General features: G+C 37.5%; 1 protein-coding gene and 1 pseudogene across 10 annotated transcripts in view; one reads left to right on the plus strand and one right to left on the minus strand.

Annotated features, from left to right (window-relative positions):
* Spag16 (sperm associated antigen 16) overlaps positions 1-26,999 on the plus strand; it is a 919,670-nt gene that overhangs the window by 301,923 nt on the left and 590,748 nt on the right. The window contains exon 1 of one of the 10 annotated variants that reach the window (XM_063267624.1): positions 4,168-5,667. The exons of the other annotated variants lie outside the window; for them this stretch is intronic. Within the exon in view, the coding sequence (XP_063123694.1) occupies positions 5,462-5,667 (206 nt within the window). The 5' untranslated portion in view covers positions 4,168-5,461. Of the gene's footprint in view, positions 1-4,167; positions 5,668-26,999 lie in introns of those variants that run through there. 10 annotated transcript variants of the gene reach the window in all.
* On the minus strand, positions 24,120-25,251 carry LOC134480384 (phosphoglycerate kinase 1-like; annotated as a pseudogene).

Consider the following 26,999-nt stretch of genomic DNA (forward strand, 5'->3'; position numbering starts at 1 on the left):
GCCTGCCTTGTTCACTTAGCATAACCTCATGAAATCATGTTGGAATGAACAGAACTTCTCCCAACTGGCTTGTATTTCTAGGACTCTGGTTCTTGCCCTCACGTTGAATTAAAGGAAGGAAACGATCAATTATCATTTTGGTTTTAACTCGTCTAAATTGTTTCTGAAAAGAATTCATAATAAAGAATAATGGAATACTAAATTTTACAAAGGATTCAATTCCTGACTGAAATAGTATCCTTATATCTCAGTTTGGCCTTCTAGAATATTTCCATACAGTGATGCCAAAGAGAGTTTTTTCAAAGAAAATTCTAGTCGTGGAACTCAGTGTTTAATATATAGTTCTCTCAGCTAAAAACTTTACTTTATTAACTAACACATTTTGTTTCTTAATAAGAAAAAATCTCTATTTAAAAAATATTTTCTGAGGGCTTAGAAATGTGGTAGGTATAGCTTAGCTATGAACTCCAGCTTAAGATTACATGAGGATGTGCTGCAGCTGTTTGAAGGCTTGGCTGAGGCTGGAGCATGACATCTTAGGACTTACAGGTTTCTAAGGTGTTGATGACAAATGGGGTTTCCTCACAGTATTCTTTGAGCATGCAGATGACGTGGTGCCTAACACACCTCGCAGAGAGAGACAAAGCATGGCAAAATTATTCAAGATCTGTATGACCCATTCTCAGAATTTTCTTCATTGCTTATATTATGAAGCAAAGGTTAGTTATCAGATATCACCATATGGTGATGTAAGAGGACACAAAGGCCATTGTGTATTAGAGTTTAGCTTCCATGTTGGTTTTCATTTACTTTGAAACAACCCCAAGAAGTTGTCGACACTGATCACAAATGTTTTCGATGCTATGAGTGTGTGCTATACTTCCACCTCTGTCTGCCCACTCGAAGAACCTTTCATTACTCAGAAAAAAGAAAAGCTTTTTCAGTGATTCTTATGTGCCAGATTGATTTCATCCTTTTCTTGGATCTTAAGTCTGAATTATTTTTTTTTAATCCTATAGGTGAGGTCATTAGATATTCTATTTATGGAAATGTTGTTCCCCTGATCTCTAATATAAGAATATATTAGAAGAATATAACATAGGATCTTACTGACTTTTCTTTCATTCGTGTGTGTGTGTGTGTCTGTGTGTTTGTGTGTCCGTGGCTATATGTCATGTGTGTGCAAGTGCCCACAGAAGCCAGGAGATAGCATGGGAACCCCATCAAGTTATAGGCTTTTGTGAGCTACCTCGTGTGGGTGCTGGGAGTCAAAGTCAGGACCCCTGAATGGAAAGCAAACTCTCTTAAGCACTGAGATCTCTTTATCCCTAGTATTTCTCTTTATATATCATAAGTTCGAAAAAAATCTGCTACACTATATTTCTGTGAAATAATATTGTTAATTTTTTGTGTCCAGAGATATAGATCATAAATTCGACTTCAAATTTTAGTGATGAACTAGAAAAATGACTTTATTTTTTCAAGATTACAAATCGATACTATGGCATTACGTAAATCCATATATTTTAATTGAACTTTTCCTACAAAATTATATTTTTCCAAGCTATGAAGTCATAATATTCTCATTAATATAAGCATACCCAAACCTTGCATATTTAAATATAATATAACCCACATATATTATTTTCCATATCCCAGTTTTTAAAGTGAATGACTTACAACATGGAAAATGTAGTATTATTAATTAAGTGTTCTGCAACAAAGATAACTTAACAGGCCAGTGAATTACAGGGGCCTTCAGTTGCTGAACCATCAGGCTAGCTCTGGAAAAGCTACAGTTTCTTTCAATCAAACGTTACATTTGGTTGGTGAATACAAGTTGGCTATAGGAATATTTAGCATTTTAATACATAAAGATCATTTGAAAATAATTTTCATTATAAATTTCATGCATGATTATACAAGTATACAAACTTAAATAGAGAAGTATAAAATATTCTAGTTACTCTAATAAGATTATTACATTTTTATTCACTTGACATCCAGATCACAGCTCCCTCCCTCCTTTTCTCCCTGTTTCTTCCCTAAAAACCCCCTCCCACCATTACATCCTCCCATTCTCCTCAGAGAACACTAGAGAATCCAGTCCCAGAAGGATTAGGCACATCATCTCTCACTGAGACCCAACCAGGCAGTCCAGGTAGGGGAAAGGGAATCCAATGGCAGAAAGCAGAGACCAAGATAGCCCCTATTTCACTTATTAGGGGACCCACATGATGACCGAGCTGCACATTTGCTATAAATGTGGAGGGGACACTAGATCCAGCCTCTTTATGCTCCCTGGTTGCTGGGCCAGGCTATGTGAGCCCATGGTCCCAGGTGACTTGACTCTGGGTCTGTGATGTCCTTGACTCCTCCAACTTTCTCACTTCTGTCTCTTATTCTTCCTACAAGACTGTCCAGGCTCAGCCTGATATTTGGTTGTGGGTCTCTGTATCTGCAGTCAACTGCTACTAGGTGAAGCCTGTCAGGAGACAGTTATGCTAGATTCCTGTCTTGTCCCCTGCCCAGTTCTCTCTCTCCATGACCTCAATAACTAGTTTCCCCTTCTGAGTGAGATTCATGCATCCTCCCTTGGGACCTCCTTATTACCCAGTTTCTTTGAGTCTGTGAATTGTAGCATTGTTCTCCTGTACTTTATGACTAATGTCTACTTATAAGTGAGTATATAACATGCATGTCTTTCTGGGTCTGTGCTACCATTCCCAGGATAACATTTTCAAGTTCCATCTACTTGTCTGCAAAATTAACAATCTCTTTGTTTTTAATAGCTAAATATTATTCCATTGTGTAGATGTACTCACAGTTGAGAGACATCTGGATTGTTTCTAGTTTCTTGTTATGAATAAATCTGCCAGAAACATAGTTGAGCAAGTGTTCCCATGGTATAGTGGAACGTCTATTGGTTTTATGCCTAGAAGTAGTATGTCTGGGTATTTAGCCACAAATAACATAAAATATTAAGATGTAACTCTAAGAAGACAAAATACCTGTATGAAAAGAACTTCAAGTTTCTTTCTTTTTTTTTTTTTATTAACTTGAGTATTTCTTATATACATTTCAAGTGTTATTCCCTTTCCCGGTTTCCGGGCAAACATTCCCCTCCCCCCTCCCCTTCCTTATGGGTGTTCCCCTCCCAACCCTCCCCCCATTGCCGCCCTCCCCCCACCAGTCTAGTTCACTGGGGGTTCAGTCTTAGCAGGACCCAGAGCTTCCCCTTCCACTGGTGCTCTTACTAGGATATTCATTGCTACCTATGAGGTCAGAGTCCAGGGTCAGTCCATGTATAGTCTTTAGGTAGTGGCTTAGTCCCTGGAAGCTATGGTTGCTTGACATTGTTGTATTTTTGGGGTCTCAAGCCCCTTCAAGCTCTTCCAGTTCTTTCTCTGATTCCTTCAACGGGGGCCTATTCTCAGTTCAGTGGTTTACTGCTGGCATTCGCCTCTGTATTTGCTGTATTCTGGCTGTGTCTCTCAGGAGCGATCTACATCCGGTTCCTGTAGGCCTGCACTTCTTTGCTTCGTCCATCTTCTCTAATTGGGTGGCTGTATATGTATGGGCCACATGTGGGGCAGGCTCTGAATGGGTGTTCCTTCAGTCTCTGTTTTAATCTTTGCCTCTCCCTTCCCTGCCAAGGGTATTCTTTTTCCTCATTTAAAGAAGGAGTGAAGCATTCACATTTTGATCATCCGTCTTGAGTTTCGTTTGTTCTAGGGATCTAGGGTAATTCAAGCATTTGGGCTAATAGCCACTTATCAATGAGTGCATACCATGTATGTCTTTCTGTGAATGGGTTAGCTCACTCAGGATGATATTTTCCAGTTCCAATCATTTGCCTACGAATTTCATAAACTCGTTGTTTTTGATAGCTGAGTAATATTCCATTGTGTAGATGTACCACATTTTCTGTATCCATTCCTCTGTTGAAGGGCATCTGGGTTCTTTCCAGTTTCTGGCTATTATAAATAAGGCTGCGATGAACATAGTGGAGCACGTGTCTCTTTTGTATGTTGAGGAATCTTTTGGGTATATGCCCAAGAGAGGTATAGCTGGATCCTCAGGCAGTTCAATGTCCAATTTTCTGAGGAACCTCCAGACTGATTTCCAGAATGGTTGTACCAGTCTGCAATCCCACCAACAATGGAGGAGTGTTCCTCTTTCTCCACATCCTCGCCAGCATCTGCTGTCACCTGAGTTTTTGATCTTAGCCATTCTCACTGGCGTGGGGTGAAATCTCAGAGTTGTTTTGATTTGCATTTCCCTTATGACTAAAGATGTTGAACATTTCTTTAGGTGTTTCTCAGCCATTCGGCATTCCTCAGCTGTGAATTCTTTGTTTAGCTCTGAACCCCATTTTTTAATAGGGTTATTTGTTTCCCTGTGGTCTAACTTCTTGGAACTTCAAGTTTCTTAAAAAGGAAATTGAGAAAGATATCAGAAGACAGAAAAATATTATGAGCTAATGGATGTATAGGATTAACATTGTAAAAATGGCCACCTTACTTAAAGGATTCTAAAGATTCAATGCTATTCCCATCATCATTCCAACCCAATTCTTTACAGATCTTGAAAGAACAATTCCAACTCCATATGAAAAACTAAAAATCCCAGGATAGCTTGAAACAATCCTGAGCATTAAAAGAATTTCTGGAGGTTCTCAAGCTGTATGACAGAGCAATGGTAATAAAAGCTACATGGTATTGGTATAGAAACAGATAGGTTGATCAAAGGAATCACATAGAAGACCGTGAAATAATCTTTTATACATACAGATACTTGATTTTTGACAGAGAAGGCAAAAAACATACAACGGGAAAAGGAAGCATCTTCAACAAATGGTGCTGATCTAATTGGATATCTGCATGGAGAAGAATGGAAATAGAACCCTCAGTCTCTGGGAGCTCCCAGAGGTCTGGGTTCGTTGACACTATTGGTCTTCCTATGGAGTTGCCATCTCCCTCAGCTCCTTCGATCCCACCCCGAATTCTTACATAGTGTTCCCTGACTCCAGTCCAATTAGTCACCTGCTGGTAGAGCCTCTCAGAGGACAGCCATGCTAGGCTCCTTTCTGCAAGCACAACATAGTATCAGGGATTGGTGCCCATCCATGAGATGGATCCCAAGTTGGGCTAGTCACTGAACGCACTTTCCTTCAGTCTCTGCTCTATTTACATCCCTGCATTTCTTTTAGACAGGAATAATTCTAGGTCAGAAAATTTAAAGGTGGATGACCCTCTGTTGGGGACCCTGTCTATCTACTGCAGGTGATCTCTTCAGGTTCCTTCTCTGATAATGGAATATGGAGGCTGCATATTTCCATTCATTCTCCTGGCCCTCTGTGCCTCTCCCATTTACCCTGATATATGATCCTCCTCCCCTTTCTCCCTTTCCTCCCCTCTCCCACCAGGTCCCTCCCTCCCTCTTAACAGAGGAATCTTGAATGGCCAAGAAGCACTTGAAGAAATGTTCGATGTCCTCTGTCATTAGGGAAATGAAAATTAAAACAACCCTGAGATTCCATCTTCTCATCATTGGAATGACTAAGATCAAAACCTCAAGTGCTGGCGAGGATGTGGAGCAAGGGGAACACTCCTCTACTGCTGGTGGGAGTGCAAACTTGCTCCCACCTCAGTCCAAAGGTTGGCTGTAAGTATCTATTACAAAGTTTCTCAGAAAACTGGGAATAGTTCTACCACAAGATTATTACTTTTTAACATTTGTTTTACTTATTGTTTTGTTTCTATGACTACATTTCACATGTGCTTATGTCTATTATTGTATGTTATTTCAACTCCATATTTTGATTTACTTTTCTTTATAAAAGTTTAACTTGATCTGTGTCATTTAATATTGTCCCCAGCAAATAGCACTGTGATTTATGGAAGTAGTTAATTATCTGTATTGGTTGAAGACTACCCATTTTTACTCATGCCATGTTATGTCCTGGAGAATGCACTGTTCCCGAAGACACTACTTTTATAAACACAAAGTAATCAGTCTGACTTAAAGGGTTTTCTATTGCTCTGAGAAGATACCATGACCAACACAACTTGTAGAAGTCATAGTTCATAGTTCAGAGAGTGAGTCTATGTCTGTCATGCTAGACAGCACAGCAGCAGACAAGGTGCTGAAATAGCTAGGACCATATATCTTCCCCCTCCCTTTCCGTCATTTGCTTATTTATTCATTTTATATCCTGATTGCAGTCCCCCTCCCTCCTTGTCTTGCAGTCCTACCCTCATGACCTCCTTTTATCAGGGAACCCTTTCCCTGAATACATGATGGTAGGTAGAACAGATCATTCTAGGCAGGTGCACTTGTCTTATGATGAAAAATATGTACCGTGTTTCTTGCGGATCTAATGTGGATGCCATACAAGAGATAGAAGTGTGAGAAATCATGACAATAATTTGGACAGGATGAATTGAGTGCTCTGTAGAGAACTCATCCAAATGACACAAAAGGAAGTACATGGAAAGACATTAGTAGTCCATTGTTATGGGGTGTCACAGGGAACTCTACAGTGTATATTGTTTAAGAGAATAATAATTTTTTAAAAAGCAGGAAAAAAGTTCTCTGAAGTACCACAGCTGTGCAGAGAAGTAAAACACACTAAAAGCAACAGAAATGATTTTGGATGTCAGCAACTATAGAAGGCATTATGCATAGGACAGCCACTCTCTTTCCTCTGGTACTTAGTTTCTTCTCATGCAAAGGAGCCCAAGTATTGACAGAGTACAAGTTCTGGTGAAGAAAGAGACAAAGAGTGATAGCTTCCTGATTCATCCACTGCAAGTCCACCTGGAGGAGAAACGAGGAAAGCAGGAAAGATCTGTGGTTTCCATGTCAGATCTGAGTGGGATGCTTTATTACCATGAAAAGGAAGGAATAAAATGCCATATAAAATTTCATCAATCATGGGAAAAACTGCTTAAAAGAGAAACTGGACAGAGTAGTTGAGAAATTTGAGAGGCTTCTTGTCTTTCCTTTCTTCTTGGTCTAAACTAAGTGGAAAGAAAGCGGCCCCTGCTATAGTCAGGAAGTGTGGGAAAAGGGACTTTGTTGCAGAACATAATGGGAGCCTAGGTTAAACATAGGCAGCATGACTTGACAATTATTGCATTTCTGCTAAACTCCTCTGACTTTAATGTCACTCCAGTTTTCCCACTGCCTGGTAATAACTAACATATCACCCCCCATTATGTGCCAATGTAGTTAGTTCTAAAAGCTTTTGTGGCTACTACCTCCTCATTCTTTCAGCAACCCCACGGTGTAGGAATTGTTAGTATTCTTAATTGTACAGAGGAGAAACCTGAGGAACATAGGGATGCAGCCTGTAACAATTTGGGATTTATTCTCAAGAGCTCTGGTTGCAGCGACATGAGCATAACTACTTTTAGGCTATAATTAAAGGTATATATTATATATCTTGCTGTATTCTTACATAATTTTCAGACACAGAAAATGCATTACTTACTGAGATTTGCGGATTTTCTATCTTTTCCCTTCTGTTGCTCAAACCTCCTTAGAATTTGAATAGCAAAACATACATAATAACAAATCGCTCCACATTTATAATTCCTTGTTCAGGATACTGATTGCTAAAACTGGCTTTCAGACCTACTGAAGAGCTTTAAAATGATTTGTCTCTCTAATAGAAGTTGCTTCGAGGTGTGATGACATTGACTTCTATGTTGATAATGGCTTAGAGGAGTTCAAGAGCAAAAGATAGGAAGATTAGAAAGAATAGTGTAAACTGGTGTTTGCTCCAGCTAGCTCATGGAAATGAGAAGGATTGATAGGAGACACAAGAGAGACAGACAGACAAACTGACAGACAGATGATATAAAAAGTATTTATAGATATAAATATCTGAAAAGTAGTGTAAGTTAGACTTATATATTGAAAATTGAAATGACAAAATTTATTTTTGTATTAAAACTGTAAGAATATATCATAAAATAATGATTAGATTCTATAATTCATAGTAGACACTTGGAAAGATATACTGTAAGTAGTTTAAAATACTTTCTGATGTAAGAACAGTTCAGAATTTAGCACCCTGGCTCAGTCCTGGGAAAGTCTGTGTAGTCCTTGCCCCGACATAGCCTTGCCTGTGAAGCATTAATGCTTTCCTCATAACATCTGAGTATCCTATGGAGGATTCTGGTAAAGAAATCAGCATTCTCTGTAGAATTCATTTAGTCTGAATGCTATCTATCTCATAAGAACTTTTTTATCTGTCTAAAAATGATAATGTTCTTTAGTCTTAATTTCTATATGTCATACAAGCCAGACTCCCCTCAGAAGATGCTAGTTTATCAAAGCTAGTTTATCACTCTTAGATCACAAGGAAGGTCTTTAAGACTTTGCTAGCCATGGACAACACTATTTTGGAGATTCACAGAGAGGACCATCATATTCTGAGACACCATTCTTCCATATGAATGAGATAATGAGAGAGCTGAAAGAAAGTCAAATTAAGTATAGAGAGAAATATTGGATGAAATAGTAAGACGAAAATGTTATCAAAGGTAAAGAATATCTTAATCTACCAATGGCCTTGAGCAAGGCTTTGGCATTCTGGGAAAATTTCAATGTTTATTTTTCTGGATTTTTTGTTGTTTTGTTTTGTTTTCAACATTCTGTTTTCTAACATTTCAAATGTTTTTCACATTTTGCTTAATAATTCAGTATATTTTGATCATATTCCCCTTCCCCAACATTCCCAGGTCCTCCCCACCTTCTTACCCACACAACTTCCTGTTCTTCTAATTCCTTGCACAAGAAACCCTCCAAAACAAAATAAATACATAAATAAAAACAAACAAATGACAAGAATGCCCAAATGAAACAAAAGGCACTCACAAAAGCCATAGAATCTGTTTTGTGTTGGCTAACTACTTGTGAGCATTGGGAATACCCAGGAGCATAGTTGATATATCCCATGACACTCTACTGGAGAAAACTGATTTTTCTTTTCCCAGCAGGTATCAATTGCAAATAACTTCTTGGTTAGGGCGCGAATTGATATGTACTTTTCTTTCTCAATGCTGGGATTTTTATACAATAACTAGTTTTGGTTCCCTTTCTTGGTTAAAAAAAAATGTGACTTGCTGAAGTCAAGTCAACGTGTCTTTTATTCATAGTTTGTGTTTATTTGAAATGCATTACATTTTGAAAATGTACTCTCATTTTTCAAATTTATATATTTCAAATTATAGATGCTGCACAAACTTTGTTTATGTATCAAAATAATGATAGATGATTACTTTGCAGTTAATGAATAGTCCCAGAACTCCTAACATCATCATATTAAATCAGTGACATACAAGCTAAGTTTTAGGGCAAGTGAGTCATGTACAGAGTTGCAAACTGCAACAAACATCCGTAGGTTGAGAGTCACAAATATAGGGGAAAATCCCAAAGATTTTTACTTAAACTTCTTTAGTCAAGATTGAAGATAATAACCTTTCCTGACTGAAGTTGACGTCTTAAACTCCTATTGTTTTGGTTTTATTTATAATCATTTATCGCTTGTCTATTGAGGGGAAACCAGCTTTATCTTTGACTTGTAATTCTTGAAGGTCAATTTAACTTCTTTCTGTTACTTTCCCCTTCCTAATTTTTTTCACGTTTACCTCTGTACAAGTGAATCACACTGAGCTGCAGATTTTATGACTTGAATTTTCTTGTCAGTACTTTGTCATCAGTATTATTCAAAATTTTCTTCTTGCAGTCTGTAGGACTTGAAGTGGTAAACAGAGCCAGAATTAAAATATAACTAGTGAAAATAAGTTCTTTGGTCTGAATGTGGAGGAGAGGGAGGCAGCCATATAGCCCTGAGCTCCACTACTCCTCCTTGATCATCCATTAGTGTTCTCTTTATCCTTGGGTTGACAGCTCATGTTCTCAATTATTCATCTGCTGGAGTCAGTTGGTAGAAATGTAAAAATGGGTTATTGTTTAATATCAATAAAGGGAATTGTTTCTGTGAAATAGCCTTTCTGCTTCCCTCCATCCTTTTTAGCTGGCTTCAAACTTCCCCGGTATAAGGCAGCCACTTTCTGTCTTCAGTGTTCCTAGCAAACTTCATGGCCATCGTAAGGAAATACAGATTCTAATTTAGTAAGTCTAGAAGAATCCTCATATTCTGGCTTTCTTATACTTTTCCAGAGCCACATTTTCAACAGTAATGCTAAAATGCAGAGAAAGCTAGGAGTACTCTGAATACATTACTACTGTTTGGTCAACCTGCCTGACACCTTACATCGTTTTTCTGCTCTTCATTCTCAGGCTAGTTCTGAAAAGTATCTAGTAATAATCTGAGAAAATAAACAGATACATATTTACCATAGAGAATAACAAACTGATCTCTTTATTCAATATGTAAGACATGGATAGTAAGATTGCCAAATCTCTGACAATTTTATTTTCCATTTTACAAAATAAGGATAAGAATATCCTTGCAGAGGTCTCAGAAATATCTGGAATACACATGAATCACTAACGTCAGTGTCTGGCCGAGAGATGCTCTTAAACATTATACCTGCTGTTATGACAACTCCAATTTTAGGAATATATAATATATATACATATATTATATAATCAGACAAGAGGAAAACTTAGGTGCTTATATTTCATATTTAGTTGTGGTCATTAAAGCTGATTTGAATTATAACTTAATTATAAACGTAATTGATAAATTTGCTTTTCCATTGACACATATTTTCTTGAAAAAATTTTAGTAATAACAAACCATTGCAAATTATGAATATTCTAACTTATAGTTTTCATCAGTCAGTGTTGGGCATATTGAGTGTATACTTTTCTCAGCATGGGAAAGAACAATTCAAGTTGTAAGCCTTAGTATGCAATCATTTAGTCATTGTGAGGTTGCTAATTATCATATGTTGAAGTGGTCAGATTATCAGCAGATCATGCATTCATTTATGTTAATGACTACTTAATCTTACACAATAATCATATGCATTGCCCCTGAAGTCAAAAGAATAAAAGAATCAGCTGGAGGCTTTTGATAGAGAGTTTATACATTTTAGATTATGAGTAACCTACAATCACATTTAAACACTTTATTATAAAGGAAATAATAAAACAAAAATGGAAAACTAAAACCATTGTTAAATATAATAAGCATTTCAGCATCTAAAATGGATCCACAAAATGCGAGCACATTTTCTCCCTTGAGCATGTAAAAGATTTACATGCTAGTGATTAGAGAACGATTGTAGTCAACCTCATTGACAAGTACAAATGGTCAATCAGCATATGAAAAATAATCATGCTCATAAGCTGTCATCAGAATTACAAATTAAATCTATAGGAAGTTCTATTTCATTCTAATAAGAACTGCAGAAAACAAATCACAACAAATGCTGGCGAGGATGTGGGCAAAAAGAAATCCTTACACACTGCTGGTGGGAGTGTACACTTGTCTAGCCACTATGAGATCCATATGGAGTATTCTCAAAATGTTAGAATTATTTCTACCATATGTTACAGCTATACCACCCCTAGGTATTTGACAAAGGAATAAAATCAACATATATAGAGATACTTGTGCACCATTTACAATAGCTGAGTTATGAAACCAATCTAGGTATCACAAACTTATATATCCAACGAAAATGATAAATTCAGTGCTGTATATACACTGAATTTCTCCAGTCAGAAGGAATGTATGTCTTCCTAAGGAAAGTGTGTGCTATCTGGGGATAATCTTATTAATCAATTTAAATCAGCCTCACTCAGGAATACAAATAATATGATGTATATCTTCTTTCTGAGAGGGTTCCCAGGTTCTATATGTAGATAAAATCATGTATGTACACATGTGGTAAAGCTAGAAATGCAACTGAGAAACAACAATGGGCAATAGTGGGAAGAGGGAGGATGGAAGAGCGAGAAGGGAGGAGGGATGAGGGAAGAGGGACCATGCTTAATGCATATTATTTATACACACACACACATATATATAATATGTATGTATCTCTATTTCTATCTATCTATCTATCTATCTATCTATCTATCTATCTATCTATCTATCTACAATTGGAACTCTGTTCCCAAAACTACAATTAGGGTTAGTGTTAGGTTAGAGTTATATAAAATATACATACATATATATGCATATATTATCTATAATGAATATTGTATATGTAAAATAGTTTTATGCATACATGTATATAAATATATGTATATGTAGAGCACACATATATATGTAAATTTTTAAATGGAAATTATAGTACCAGATTTAAAGTAATTATACTAGTGACAGTGAAACTAGAACTCAGATTTTAAATACTGAGTGGAGTGTAGAAATAAAAATCTTGCACTAGCAAGTTGGCTTAGCAGGTAAAGCAGTGTTTCAGCCAAGACTAATGACCAGAGTACAATCCAAGCAACTCTCATGGTCGAAGGAGAGAATGAATAGTGGTCCTCTGACCTTTTTTCTTTTTTTACCATACTATGTATGCGTGCATATAAACTCTCCCTCAATTTTATGTTAGCATATTTGTATTACAATAATAAATGAAAATCTATCATCTACAATTCTTAGCTGGGCATGGTGACAAAAGCCTGGAATATCAGCATTTGGGAGGCTAAACAAAAGGTATTTTGAGTTTAAGGACAGCTTGGTGTCTACATGGTGTAGAGAAATTTATTTTTAGGTCATATTTTTATTGGATAGTTTCTGTATTTGCATTTCAAATGTTATCCTCTTTCCCAGTTGCCCCTGTTCTCATCCCCTCTCCCCCTACTTCTATGAGGATGCTCCACCTCCTACCTATTCACTCCCATTTCAACACCAAGGCATTCCCCTACCCTGGGGAAAAGAACCTTCATAGGACTAAGGGATTCTTCTATTGACACCAGACAATGCCATCCTCTACTACATGTGCAGTTTGAGCCATGGGTTCCCCTACAGTTTGTACTCTATGGTTGGTGGTTTAGTCCCTGGGAGCTTTGGGGGGTCTGGATGTTGATATTGTTTTTCCATGTGGTTGCAAACCCTTTCAGCTCCTTCAGTTCTTTCTCTAACACCTCCATTGTGGTTCTCGTGCTTAGTCTGATGGTTAGCTGTAAGCATATTAATCTGTATCAGTAAGGCTCTGGCAGAGCCTCTCAGGAGACTTCCATAATCAGGTTAATCCAGTAACATGTCTACTTTGTCCAGACATCATGTCCAAAGGTATGATCCAGCTGGAATGTAGACACGCCACATACCTTTTATTCCTCCAGCTAAATACATACCTTTAATCCCTCTGGCTGAAAACAGACACACCCAAAATATACATATATTCCTTTACTTCCAAGCAATGACATCAAATTGATGGGCAGACAAAGTGACCAATCAGACAAAGATTTGACAGAATGAATCATAGGATATGCCCAAGTATCAGGAGAACAGAAAGGATAGATTACTTAAGAGCAGTTAAAAGGAGAGAGAGTCCAGTTCAGTACAGTTAAGTTGCGGAGTTCAGTTCATGGAGTTCAGAGGCAGTTTTCCAAGCAATCAATTCAGTCAGACGCCAAGAGAAGCTAGTTGGAGTCAGTCAGTTTAGAGAGAAGTATGAGCAGAACAGCTCAGTTGACAAGCCTGCCAGAGTTTAGAAAGAGGTAGACATGATGAGTTTATTCAGCAATAAGACTCAGAAGCCTAAACAATCTGACATATGGAGGCTGGAAGCTTCTAGGCCTAGGCCCAGGGATCATTAGATAGAAACGCTCTGGGCTCAGTCAAAGCCATGCATTTGTAAAGCTTCAGTATGTCTTTCATCTCATGTCTTAATCTGGGAAAGTAAAAATTACATTTACAATGTATGAACTTGTATCAAGAATTCTAAACAAAACAAACAACAATACCCATTCATTTCATTTGGTTCACAGTTATTGATCTCTAAGAGCAATAGACTGTGTCTGGTGATATCCTCCTTGCTGGCAATGACCTGTAGAAGTATAAAAACCATGTAAGAGAGAGAGAAGACTGTAAAGTTACAGATTACCTCAGCCACCAGGAGGTTTTAATATGACAACATCTCTAATTTTCAATTCGATTTTTATGTACATTATATAACATTTTCTAAGGAGCTGTGTTTCAAATGCCAAATATGTTATAGACTTGCCTAAAATAAGATATTTTAAGCCAATTATAGTCTAATAAAAGTATTTTGCTTCCTTAAAGGTTCCATTATTTACTCAGTGTGTGTTTAGGGTTCCTGTGTGCATATGTATATATGTGCATGTGTGTGTGTGTGTGTGTGTGTGTGTGTGTGTGTGTGTGTGCATGTAGGGTGGGTTGTGAGCACGTGCACAAGAGAGAGAAATTTCCCTTAAGATGAAGCATTCATCTTGGAAGGACCCCCCTTAAGGCACAGGATAGTCTAAAGAGGTGAAACATAATATTTTACAGGAAAAACCTTTAGCTTGGGGAGGAAGCAACTCAAAGGCTGCAGGAGGTCCCTGAAATGACTGCATCCTAGTGGCTTTATTCAATGAATGAAGCATTGTTGAGAGACACTCTCCAACAGTGAACACTCCTGGAAGAAGCAGGGCTAAGCTGAGCTCCCTGAATAAGGCTCAGATGAACTGAGCTATTTGGAAATGATGTTTACAACCTGCTGAGTTCCTCCACGTTATGCAGTATGCTCCAGATTTCCTCCTTTTGTGAACTGTCACACACGTTGGGATGACATTTGATGTGCAGCTCTCTTTCAGCCATTCCTGCTCTTTTAAATAACCCAATAAACTCGTTAGTTCACCATGCTGTATATTGATAATCAGTATACATGGTATCCTGTCCCAGTGTCCTCAAGTTTCCCCAGGAAGAGAATTATTAAGTTGGGGATCAGAGGATAATTTACAGAAGTTGGTTTTCTCTTCCCATCATATGGATTCCATGGACTCTGGTCACCAGCTAAGTAGCAATCACCTCTACCTCTGAACCATCTCACAGTCCTAAGACAATTATTAATAAAAACTTTCTTTCTAGTAACTATCATTATCATAATAAATCACAGACCACTTTATCAGCAAATTATAATTGTTAGCCAGGTCGTCTTCTTTCTTTCTCTGGGTTTGTCTCTTGGTTCACACCTGAGAATAAACCATGAGGCACATCCAAACAGTTCTGAGGCCTTCCTCCCAGACCGCAGAGTGCTTACAGTCAAGAGGGATGCGGAAGCATGTGAGTGGGAACCTGCCTTTATTAATTACCACTTCTGCTATTGAGTTCTCCAGCGACATGAAGAGAAATTATAAAATTATCCTCTCAGAAAGAGTGCATACATCAGTATGATGGCAGAGTTGTATGGGAGACCAAATGGATGATCAATAAGACATTAGAAAGCAAGTCTGAGTGTGATGCTGGTGACAATGAAAATGTGGAGCAAGATGAAGTCAGGTGTCTATCAAGAAAATAAAAGACAAAAGAAAGAAATAAAGAAAACATAAATGCAAAGCCTTTCCAGTATTAGTGAGGAAAATGAAGCTACCAGCAGTAAAATTAAAATAGATTATGAACATGCTTGCAGAGTAGGTTGAAAGTATTTTTAAAGAGAGATATTTTTTATTGATGTGTATAACATTATTCCAAAATGATGTGATTGAAAAGTGTCAAAAAATCAGAATTGGAAAATATTTGAAAACTTGAAGAGTAATTGAAGAAATAGTATATTGATTCATTTAATTGATAGGCTAAGATACAAGTTCCATCAATTCTAGGCATAGGCACTGGTAACAAAGAGTCTCTAGGACCCCGAGAGGTCTTTATGTTTGATAATTACAACAGAGGCTTATGATTCTTTTTGTTAATAATGAAAATAAGTGGAGTAATTTGTGTATGAAAGATATTACTTGAAAATATACACATGTCTGCACACATAAACATACACACAAAGAATAAATCAGGCATGAAAGAAAACAAAACTGTGTTCATTATGCATAATTTTATTTCAGTCCATTTAATCTACAATCCTGAATTCAGCAGTGCAATCCATATTCTGGTTTATTATTTTGCAAGATTCTTCTATCTTGAGCCTTCTGTGTCCAGCTGGTTTTGACAAAAGTCACAGCACGTTCAATCCTTAAAGATACACTGCTATAAAGCTAGCTAAAGTGCTCCACTGCCAATATAAACAAATTAATTAATAAACAATTCATCATTAAATTTTAATAAAGCCAAAGTATTTTTAAAGGAAATGTACAGAAAAAAAGAGTTGCCTTATGCCATTTATATGTGGTTTTAAGAATTGTGCTCAAGGTCAGAGCTAGATGCTGTTTTTAAAACTGCATGTTTTAAACTTTATGTTTATGATCAACTGTGTGAAAAACGTTTTTGGTGCATGGACCTGTTCTAAGAGAAAACATGTAGTGGGATGGTCCAGAGAGTAGCCAAGCCACGTGTACTTCTGAGTCATGGCAAAGAGAGTGAACAAGGTCACTTACCTAAAGGTCATTTCATGCGGTATCTCTTCCTCATCATTTTACTGGATGTGGCCAGAGTTCTTCCTATACCCTCTCCCATGCATCTGTCTAACACATCCCTCTGACCATACACATCATACTTCATCATACTTCATGATCTCTGAAAACATGACAGTAATAGAAGAGTCTGAGGAATTCCTCTTACTGAAGAAGTCTAAATATCTATTACTAGTGTAGCAACAGAGAAGAGACAGAACACTGAACCTGCTATTGTCTGTTACTGACTGGGAGTCGTCAGGGTGTATCCAGCTCTGTCATCACCTAGGTTGGTTAACAGAGAGGCATGCTCTACAGAGCCAAACTATGTCTAAGTGCACTCATTAACTCTCTTTTCTTTCCAGTTTATAATCACTATAGGCATGATAAACATACACACATACATTATTTATGAATGATGTTTATGTATGTTAACATCATTATAGAATATTAGTTGCCAATTCTTGCTTCAAAAAAATATTTGTGATTTTAGTTTTGAAAGCCATTGTGATCAAATGTTGGACAAAGTGTAAATGAGTTGGCAGCTTGCCTGTCTGTGTCTGAAATTGCCCCACAGGCATCACACTATGCTGGTCAGTAATTGGCATTTGGCATTCACTTTGAAGGTTTCAGGAGTGAGAGTAGCAGAAGTAGCCATGTCAAGGATGAGTGGCTACTTGGTTTCATTAGTGATCACATTCACATGGGTTGTTTAAAAATGCCCAGTACTGCTGGACGATTTAATGATTCTGACTGAAGTAGGACTCTCTGGTAGGACATTAGAAGTCTTAATGTGGGAGGGAAGCCAAAGTCAGATTGTTTTGTTCTGATTCAGGGTAAAGACTTTAAGAAGGAAGTAAGGACCTCAAAAATAGTAATTACTCTGCTCTACAAGGTTAACATTAAACACATGTTTAAGGTATAGGTTTTTTTTTCCTTAGAGAAGTTGACAAACATTGTTTCAGATAAATTCAATCTCAATATCAATAATTATGACTTGTTTTGATGGGACTCTAATATTATAGAACCACAATCTGTTTCTCTTGACATCAGAATATCAACAGAAATTTAAGGTAATAGTGTTGCTGTACATTTATAGAGAAAAATCCATTATTGGATTATTTTATATAATGTGGATATGTCACTTTTCCATCCTGTTTCATTCTCTGAATACTGTAATGGGTCATTTTTACTTGTAACTTGAAATTAAAGTGTTTGAAAAATACAAAACAAAACACCACCTTTGTGAAGACAAGTTTGAATCAAAGATAGAAATAATATATATGACTGATAAGTGGTACAAACACAATACACAGGTAGCAGGGAAGAGGGACAGAAGGAGAGGGAGAGAGAGAGTGGGAGGGAGAGGGGAGAGAATTAGAGCAATGTAGCCAGTGTATAACAGATGAGATAGACTTCCACCAGCTAATCTGCGTTTTGTTGGCTACTTTTTTTCTACTTGTTTTCTGGTTGAGGCGATTAGAATTAACAGAGGCTTTCTGAAAGGTTATTACCAAATCAAATATGATCAACAGACTCTAGATTTTCTACAAGAAAGATTTTTGCAACCTTCCTTAGGTTTGTGTTTTCACTATAAAAAGTAACACATGATTTTGTAAAAGGAGCAAACTTTAGAATGTCATATCACATGCATAATATTTCACATAGTATTCTTTGTGATCACATGGGTGGATGCTGGAATTATCACACAGAGAACTTCAATTTCTATGTTTAATGTAGCATTTCACATCTTCCTACTGCTAGGGTGATATTCATTTTTTTATTTTGCTTGTTTTCTGTCTCTGTCTCTCTCTCTCTCTCTCTCTCTCTCGTGTGTGTGTGTGTGTGTGTGTGTGTGTGTGTGTGTGTGTGTGTGTGTTTTCTTTCAGTGCTTTCTACATTTTTTCCTATCTCATTACTTGCCTTGTTTGGGACTTGATATGTAGAACAGATGGCCTCAAGTTTGCAGTAACCTCTTCTTTCTGGCTTTTGAGTGCTGGGATTGTAAGTGTGTTGACATATTCCATACTCCTTGCCTTGCTTGGTTTCTGACAGGATTCTCATGTGATTTTTGTGAGTGTTTCTCTATTATTAGATATTTATTCCCTTGAATTCCTTTGGAAGATTTATTTTTATTATTTTTAATTATGTTTATTTGTGTATTGTATATGTAATGTGAGTACATATACCACAGACCCTGATCTCTGATTTCCGAGAGCTGGAGGTGCAGGGGGTTGGGAGCCACCTAACATCAGTGTTGGGAACTGAATTTGGATCCTCTGAGAAAGCAGTAAGTGTTCTTTTTTTTTTTCTTTTTTCGGAGCTGGGGACCGAACCCAGGGCCTTGTGCTCGCTAGGCAAGCGCTCTACCACTGAGCTAAATCCCCAACCCCGCAGTAAGTGCTCTTAACCACCGAATCATCTCTCCATTTGCCTTAGCCTAGGTACTTTTAAACTTTGGTTTTTATCTTTAATTTCCAACACCTGGATAGTTGGATGGGAGATGGTCCGTCACTTCACTTGTAATGCCTTTCCACTTTGTTCTCTATCTCATGCTCACTGTCTTGTTGCTATGTTCATGTTCTGAGTCTACTATTACTTCAGTTTCTCAGACATCTTCCCTTTGGTTCTTTAGTGCGCTTCAGGTACGGCTTTCTATTGACTATTTTCTGATTCTGTCCTTTGTAAATCTACGAACAAGCCCACTGAAGACGCTCTTTTCTGTTGTGGTAATTTCAAATTTTCTTCTTTTTTGCTTTCAAGTGTTTTTCATCTCGCTACTTATACTTCTTTATTCCATAATATTCACTTTGCCTCCAGAGCCCTTGCTATATTAAACATAGTAATTGAAGTTCTCTGTGTGATAATTCCAACATCTGACTTTGGTTTATATTATCCTATTGAGCTCTATTTTCCTTTTTTATGTTTTGTTGAAAGTCTGTTATTGAAAAAAAGAGTAAATTCATCTTAGTGTGTGTGTGTGTGTTTTGTTAATATAGATAGAACTTGGCCCGTGTTTAATTCGTGTGGTAGCTGCAGGTACAAGAGGCTTCAAATTAGCATCTGAGATTTTCATTTTACATGTTACTCTTTATAGTAGTTTTGTTTTATAATTTATAAACTAATTTCTTGCTAAGTAAAACTGTTTATGGTATGATGGTGAGTTCCGGAAGGAAAAACATTGTTTGACCTTAGAATTATTCATCAGTGTTGGGGCTGGGGTTTCGTTTTGAGATGTGACCATCCAAGACTTAGACCCAGTGATACAAGTTATTTTTCTAAGGTACCAAGTCCATGCTCTGGCTGCAGTATTTCCAATTTATTTCCTGTAAACCCCATTCAACCTGTAACTCCAACTTTGTATCTTTTTAAAAAATGATCAATTGAGTTCAGTTTGTTCTATCCACATACAGCTGAGTATAGCCCATCAACTGGAATGTGGTTAGCATACCAAGAGCCATGCTCTTAAAGTGAACTGATTCTCTCACTCTAGAAACTATCAATTGTTCATGCTCCTCAGCTGGGATAGAGGCTCATAGACCAGTTCCTAATCCATGAATATTGATTCTTTTAGTCTTACACAGGCAACCTCAGCTGCTGTGAGCTTATAAATTCAATTGCTTGGGATATCCAGAAAACACTCTTTTCAGTACTCACCAAACTCTGGCTCTTGTAATCTTCCTTCCTCTTCTTCCCCAGTAGCCCTTAAACCTGGGGGAGGGAGAACCTGAAATAAACATGACATGTATGTCTGAATATTCCACTGATATTTTTCTCTTGACTTTGACCAATGGCAGTTTCTGTATTTTTCACCATCACCTGCACAACCAGAGATGCAACAAAAAACATCAGTTGGTTATCCCCATAACATTCATGGTACTGTGTCATCCTTGGTAATATTTTGGCATGCTGGTCATTATTGCAGTTCATAGGTTTACCATCTGGTTAAGACTATTGATGACCCCACTCCTAAACTCTCATAGTACCAGAAGCTTCTATGCTAGTTAACTCTCACAGAATTGGAATGTGTTAGCCAACAGAGAGGAAACTTCTAGTCAGTATCAAATTATTTCTCCATGTCTATTAATAATGCTCATGGTATCCTCAGCAAAAGGGCATTACCATCAAATTCTGGTGGGTGACCAAGAGCAACACCAATAGCCTACATTGTTTTGAGATGTCTCCTGAGCAATCATGACCTACAACGGAAGGGGATAGCAACATACATAGAGTTTGTTAATATAGTAGCATATGTGTTTATGTTCATGTAAAATAGTTTAATTGGAACTGTCCCACATATGTAATTAGACACATTCCAGAAGCACCTTCTTTTTCTTTTATGAGAACAAGAACTCTGTTTGCTGAGGGCGAGGTTGCTGAGGAAGAGAAATTAGTAACCCACAAAGAATCATGAATATAATTTGTAATACATCATGCTTGTAGTTAGGAAGTTCCAGTATAGATATTTCTGGTTTACATACCTCTGCAGCTGGGACTGCTTTATAACACTCTGAACTTTTGCTTGAACAGTGGGTGAGAAGGATGGCCCAACAAAGAAAGCACAAAGTGATGGGTAAGATTGTCATTTATCCTATGTCGTAACATGTTAAATTTGGTTCTAAGATCTTGGATGCCAACCTTTAGAAGTAAGAAATTAATAAACTCATGCATCGAGGAGCATGAATATTTCTTTGTATTGAGGCTCTCAGTCTATAAAGATGAACTGAACTATATATTTTCTTTTTCAAAAATAAAACTAGCATTATATTATGCAAAGTATCACTAAAATAAGCATGCTGTATGAAAACTGGAAATCATATGCCTTATAGTTGATTTCATGAGGTCAAATTATCAGAATTAGAAGGAATATTAAAGGTCACTTTGTATGAAATTTTAAAAATTGTGTTTACTTTAGTTGCATAGAGGCATGTCTGAAAACATATGAATGTATTTCTGATAATTTCCTTATTGTGATTTCACCTCTGTAAAAGCAATCACACAAAAAAACCCTGGTTAATAGAAGGCTGGCTGACATAAAAACACATAAATTCTGGCAGTGCGCATGTATTTCTCCAAATCAAATTGCAGAAAAGCATTCCTAAGTTCCAGTTTTCTTACCCCCACCATTGGTTCCTTTAGTTACCACGTGCTCCACCAAATTTGTGCTCAGATAGCACTTACCAGATTGCACTGGGGAATCTTCTAGTAAACATAAGGCCGCAGTCCAGATGAGATGATGGATAATTATACGTGGGCAGCCTCTGTGGACCAGTATGGAAGGAAAGGTAGACAGTAATCAGTGGTGTATTATGACCACATGGGACTGTAAAGGAGGCCAGGGTGTGTGCTGTTTCTATAGTCCTGTTCATAAAAGGTAAGAAAAGGATTTCATTAATGGTTCAGCAGTCTTTAGCCACGGGACCTGTTCCATTGCACTGAGAGTTTAACAGATAGTAGTCCTCTATTCACAGGTGATGGGCTGCCAGTTATAAGGACTTCCTCAGACAACAAAATCTGTCCTCTACATGAATGGTACAATATTTACATATAACCTAGGCATATTTTCTGCATTCTTTAGACCATCTCTACATTTTGTAATAGCCTGTAGAATGTCAATATCATAACGTTTATAGAAAGTAGTGAGGAGACTGTATGTTTGTTTTCAAGTATTTCAGTGTGATTGGCTGAATCTCCATATGCAGAAGCCAGAATAGATGATTGTGATGTTCAAGATGTAGTGTTTAATATTATCTCTAGTAATTTGGTTTGTGATGTTTTAAGTGTGAATGAAGCATATAAACTACTTTTATTTTAATATTCTTGAAACTAAATTTAACTAAATTTAAACTAAACCAGTTTTAATATTCTTATGCAAATGAATGAAAATTTGAGATTTATAGTAATTAAGTTTGTTTTCAGTGCTACTAATGTAGAATTTGAAACTAAGTGATTCAAAATTTAGAACCTGTTTTATCTCTTTACTTCATTGTGTTTACTCAATTCTGTAATTTATAACTTTGGCTTTTCTAAAGCACTGCCATCCTTATATTTTCAAGTATGACTTAAGAGTCCCTTAGTATAATGATATAAGGAATGGGGCTATTTTATTAAATACTTTGGGATATTCCTAGTTCAGAAAGTCATTATAATAAGAATTACTGTTTCTAATTGCCCTAGGTCTAGTCTTTACTAGGACAAAAATTCTAAAGATTAGATTTCAGAGGAATAATAAATACAAATTGTCAGTTTTTAAAAAGTGCTCTGTTTCTTAAAGGTTACAGAAATCAGCCCAACCAAAGTAGACGCATCTTCAAACTGTGTTTGCCATTTTGACATGCTCAGCATTTTGAGGCCAATTAAAGTAGCCTAAATCTTATCAGTCTGAAAATAAATCAGCATCCTCCAAGGTGATATCTGCTTATATATTTAATATTATTCTTTGCATTTCTCTAGAGATCTTGTGAATTTTTAACAATATTTTCTAATGATACTTTTCAGAAGAATATGATGCCATAAAATATGAAGGAGCCAGGGGATGTAGCTCAGTTGGAAGAATGATTGATTAACATGCCAGAGGCTCTAGACCCTATTTCAGGCACTGAATGAACTGGTAATGGTTATGTACACCTCTCAGTGCAACACTCAGGAGGCAGAGGTGGGAGAATCAGAATGTCAAGGTCATTCAAGGTTGCATAGTAGAATCAAGTCCAGCCTGGGCTTCATGAGATAGACCCTTTCTCTAAGTAAGAGAAGGGATGTGGGAATGACAAAGAGAAAGATGAAGAAGAAGAAGGAGGAGGAGGAGGAGGGGAGGAAGAAGAGGAGGAGGAAGAATCTGTGTCTTCACACTTTGCATGTCTGCTTCTCTATTTGTCTTTTTTGATATCTATATCTATATATCTATATCAATATCTATATATTATATACCTATATTATATATACCTATATATAATATATAGATATTGATATAGATATATATTCTCCATATGCAGCTGCAGCACACCCACCACTTTAAGTGCTTTATTGTTGGCTAGTGGCTATTTTTCCATAGCATATATAAAATGACCATTTTACAGGTACTGGGACATTCTCTTATCTACATGTAACCCTTACCAACTTTCACATTCGTTATCCCATGTCCTCACGTATATACTTTTTTTCTTAGCGTTAGTAAATAGGTCAGGAAGTTATTTCTCTCCCCGACCCCAGTGGACATCTTTATTGTTTAATATATCATCAACTTCTCCAAACCTACAGCTGGAATTTCATTATGTTTCCATGCTGAGTCATGAACAGCAAGCGACAAAGCTAACCAGAAGCCACACAAGTCAAAGAGAGCTGAGCTTTTACAGCTCACTTCCTTTCACAGGCAGAATATAAATAGATGCCCTTTACAGTGCATACTGGCTTTAGTCACTAAGGAATTTAAATAGGATCTTGAAGAACTTAGACAAATCCTGATGCAGTAAAGACAAGCTGAGATGCTGTGAAACTGTTTAGGCATTCCTGGTCTTGTATCTTGGTCACTAGCTGAATCCTGTGCTAAACCAAATGGAGATGTGGAAAACACTAGACTGACTTAGGGGCTGTGCACAGGAACAAAAGGCAGGAAAATACTAAACATTGCTGACAGCATCCACTCCAGGAAGGACTTTAGCTTCCAGGAGTTCTAGCCTGGACCACCCTCAGTGCTCACATGGCTGACTCTATCCTCTGTGTTCCATTTGGCACAGCAAGTGTCAGTGATAGTGATGCAACCCCTAGAGGTGGCTTTTACCACCTCATCCATGAGCAACTTGGTTCCCCTGGCGAAGGCTTCCCATTCAAATACCCCAACAGGACCACTCCAAACAATCTGCTAGTGCAAGCCACAGCCTCAGCATATGTCTTGCTGCTCTCAGTACCACGGTCCAAGCCCATCCAGCCAGCAGGTGTACCAGAGGCCACAGTAGCTTGGCCAGTCTTGGCACTTTCATCAAATTTTCAGCAGTGACAAAGTCAACCAGCAGGATAATCTTCACACCATTTTTCTCAGCTTTGGACATGAGATCTTTGACAATCTTGGCTCCTGCTTCACCATAGAGATGTGTCAATCTCCATGTTGTTGAGTCATCTCATTGGCTTTGTCTAGCGTATTACTGATCAACTGAACCTTGTCTGCAACTTTAGCTCCTCCCAAGATAAGCAAGAAGGATTACTCTGGACTCTCCAAAGCCTTGGCAGAGTAGTTCAGCTCCTTCTTCATCAAAAACCCACCAGCCTTCTGTGGCAGATTCACATCCACCATGGAGCTGTGGGCTCGGTGTTGCAGCCCCCAAATCATTGACATAGGTGTCTCCTAGTTTGGACTGGGGGGCTTGGAAAGCATCGATTTTAGCTGGTTCCCAGAAGTATCTTTTCCCTTCCCTTCTTCCTCTACATGAAAGCGGAGGTTCTCCGAGAGGATGACAGTCCCAGCAACTGGGTTGGTACAGGCATTCTCTACTTCTGAGCCCACACAATCCTTCAAGAACAGAACATCCTTGGCCAGCAGATATTTGAGTTCTACAGCAACTGCTCTAAGGGGTACTCGTCAGGCATGGGAACACCATTAGACTGGTCCAGGTGGCTCATAAGGACAACTGATTTGGCTCCATTGTCCAAGCAGAATTTGATGCTTGGAACAGCAGCCTTGATCCTTTACTCATTTGTTCTCTGGTTGTTCTTCATAGGAATATTGAAGTCCACCCTCATCACGACCTGCTTCCCCTTCACAACATTTTGGCAACACCATGAAGTTGAGAGGCCCAGAGCAGAGGAAGAGAAGGGATGTCATTTTTTCAGTTGTGTAAACGTTGTATTTTAGCTTAGTGTTAATTCTTTCTTTAGTTGTCACCTATTTCTTTTTTAAAAAACAAATTCCCGTGTCGCCTTTTAGCCTTAATTTCTATTTCTTTGAGTTTCTTGAGTATCCTTTCCACCTGCTGTCTTTCTAAACACTGCTTCGACTTCAGTATTCAGATGGTTTTTTCTACCTTTTATGCAAGATCTGGATTGAACTATTCATACTTTAATTGCCTGAAAAATGATTGTATTTCAGTTTTTAGATCCATTATAGTTAAATATAATATGAGAGATTGTGCTATAACTTTATTGATCCAGAAGATCAATAGAATATGTAAAGATGAAAGCTAATAACCTTGTAAAAGCTATTCTCTGATTCTTTAAAACATAAATGATTTGAAGATGTAGCATTTGGTTAGCGGTTAAACTAATATTCTTAAAAAGTTAAAGTTACCATTATTGACTTGTCAGTATTATATTTTCTTTCATCACCAACTCCCAGACAGTTTCATGTAGATTAGACTGGTCTTGACCTCTTGAATATATGAAGTGTCGTGTCCAAGGTTAGCTTTGTACTTCTGATATTTCTGCTCCTACCCCCTAAGTATTAGAATTACAGTCATGAGACAGCCTGTCTGATTTACCTGTTCTTGAGTTCCATTATTATTACCATTAGTTTGATATGTGTGTGTGTGTGTGTGTGTGTGTGTGTGTGTGTGTGTGTGCATAAGATGTGATAAATGTGATTCTATTGAATGATTCCTGAAGAAATGCCTTTTGGCTAGACTTCATTGCCTATTTGATTCTCTGAGGCTCAGCTTGCTTCTGACACAGTATTTAAGTGACAGAACTCACAGAGCTCGAGCCTCTGTTCATTTAAGCAGTGTGATTGTGTCTGCAGCCAAGGCAGTCCATTTGTTCTCATAGTGAGAAACTCAGCTCTTGTTCTATTTGGGGCATTTGATCATCTGATCTTTGTTGAAATAATTAGTCTTCATAGCAGTTTATAATCATTTCAGATGATTATTAAGAAGTTCTGGTTCAGGAGTTTTGATAGCTTTACTTGTTGGCTTTGTGGGAAAATCTGACTTGGTTCATCTGGCTGAACCATCTCGCTGAAAAGTCAGTTTCATAAGTACTTATTTGAAAATGCAGATTTACTTACTTTGAAGTGATTAATCCAGAGTGGCAGCATATCTTTTACCTAATAATATTGATTTACAGAGTATATATTGGTTGAGTAAATTAGTTTGTACTGTGTTTAGATTATCTGTTCCCTAAGTGCAAGTAATTTGGTTTTACATACAGATAGAAGTTTTTAAGAAACCCCCATATATAAACCTCCGCATAGTTTACCTACAGGAACTCTCCAGGTATGTGTTATGCCAAGGAGTGCACACTGGCGTTGCAGCCATGGAAAATTTGTCTTGACACCATATTCATGTGAGCATTAAGTCAATGTAGCCATATTCTTCATTTCTGTGTTTGAGACAGGGTTTCTCTGTAGCCCTGGCCATCCTGGAATTCGCTCTGTAGACCAAGCTGACCTGAAATTCAGAGATTTGCCTGCCTCTGCCTCTCTAGTGCTGAGATTAGAGATTAGAGCCACCAACTGGCTCCCATATTTTCCTTAGAAGACTAAAATATAAGGAACCTACAGTGGAATAGTTGGA

The sequence above is a fragment of the Rattus norvegicus genome, chromosome 9, assembly GCF_036323735.1.
Source record: "Rattus norvegicus strain BN/NHsdMcwi chromosome 9, GRCr8, whole genome shotgun sequence".
NCBI lineage: Eukaryota > Metazoa > Chordata > Mammalia > Rodentia > Muridae > Rattus > Rattus norvegicus.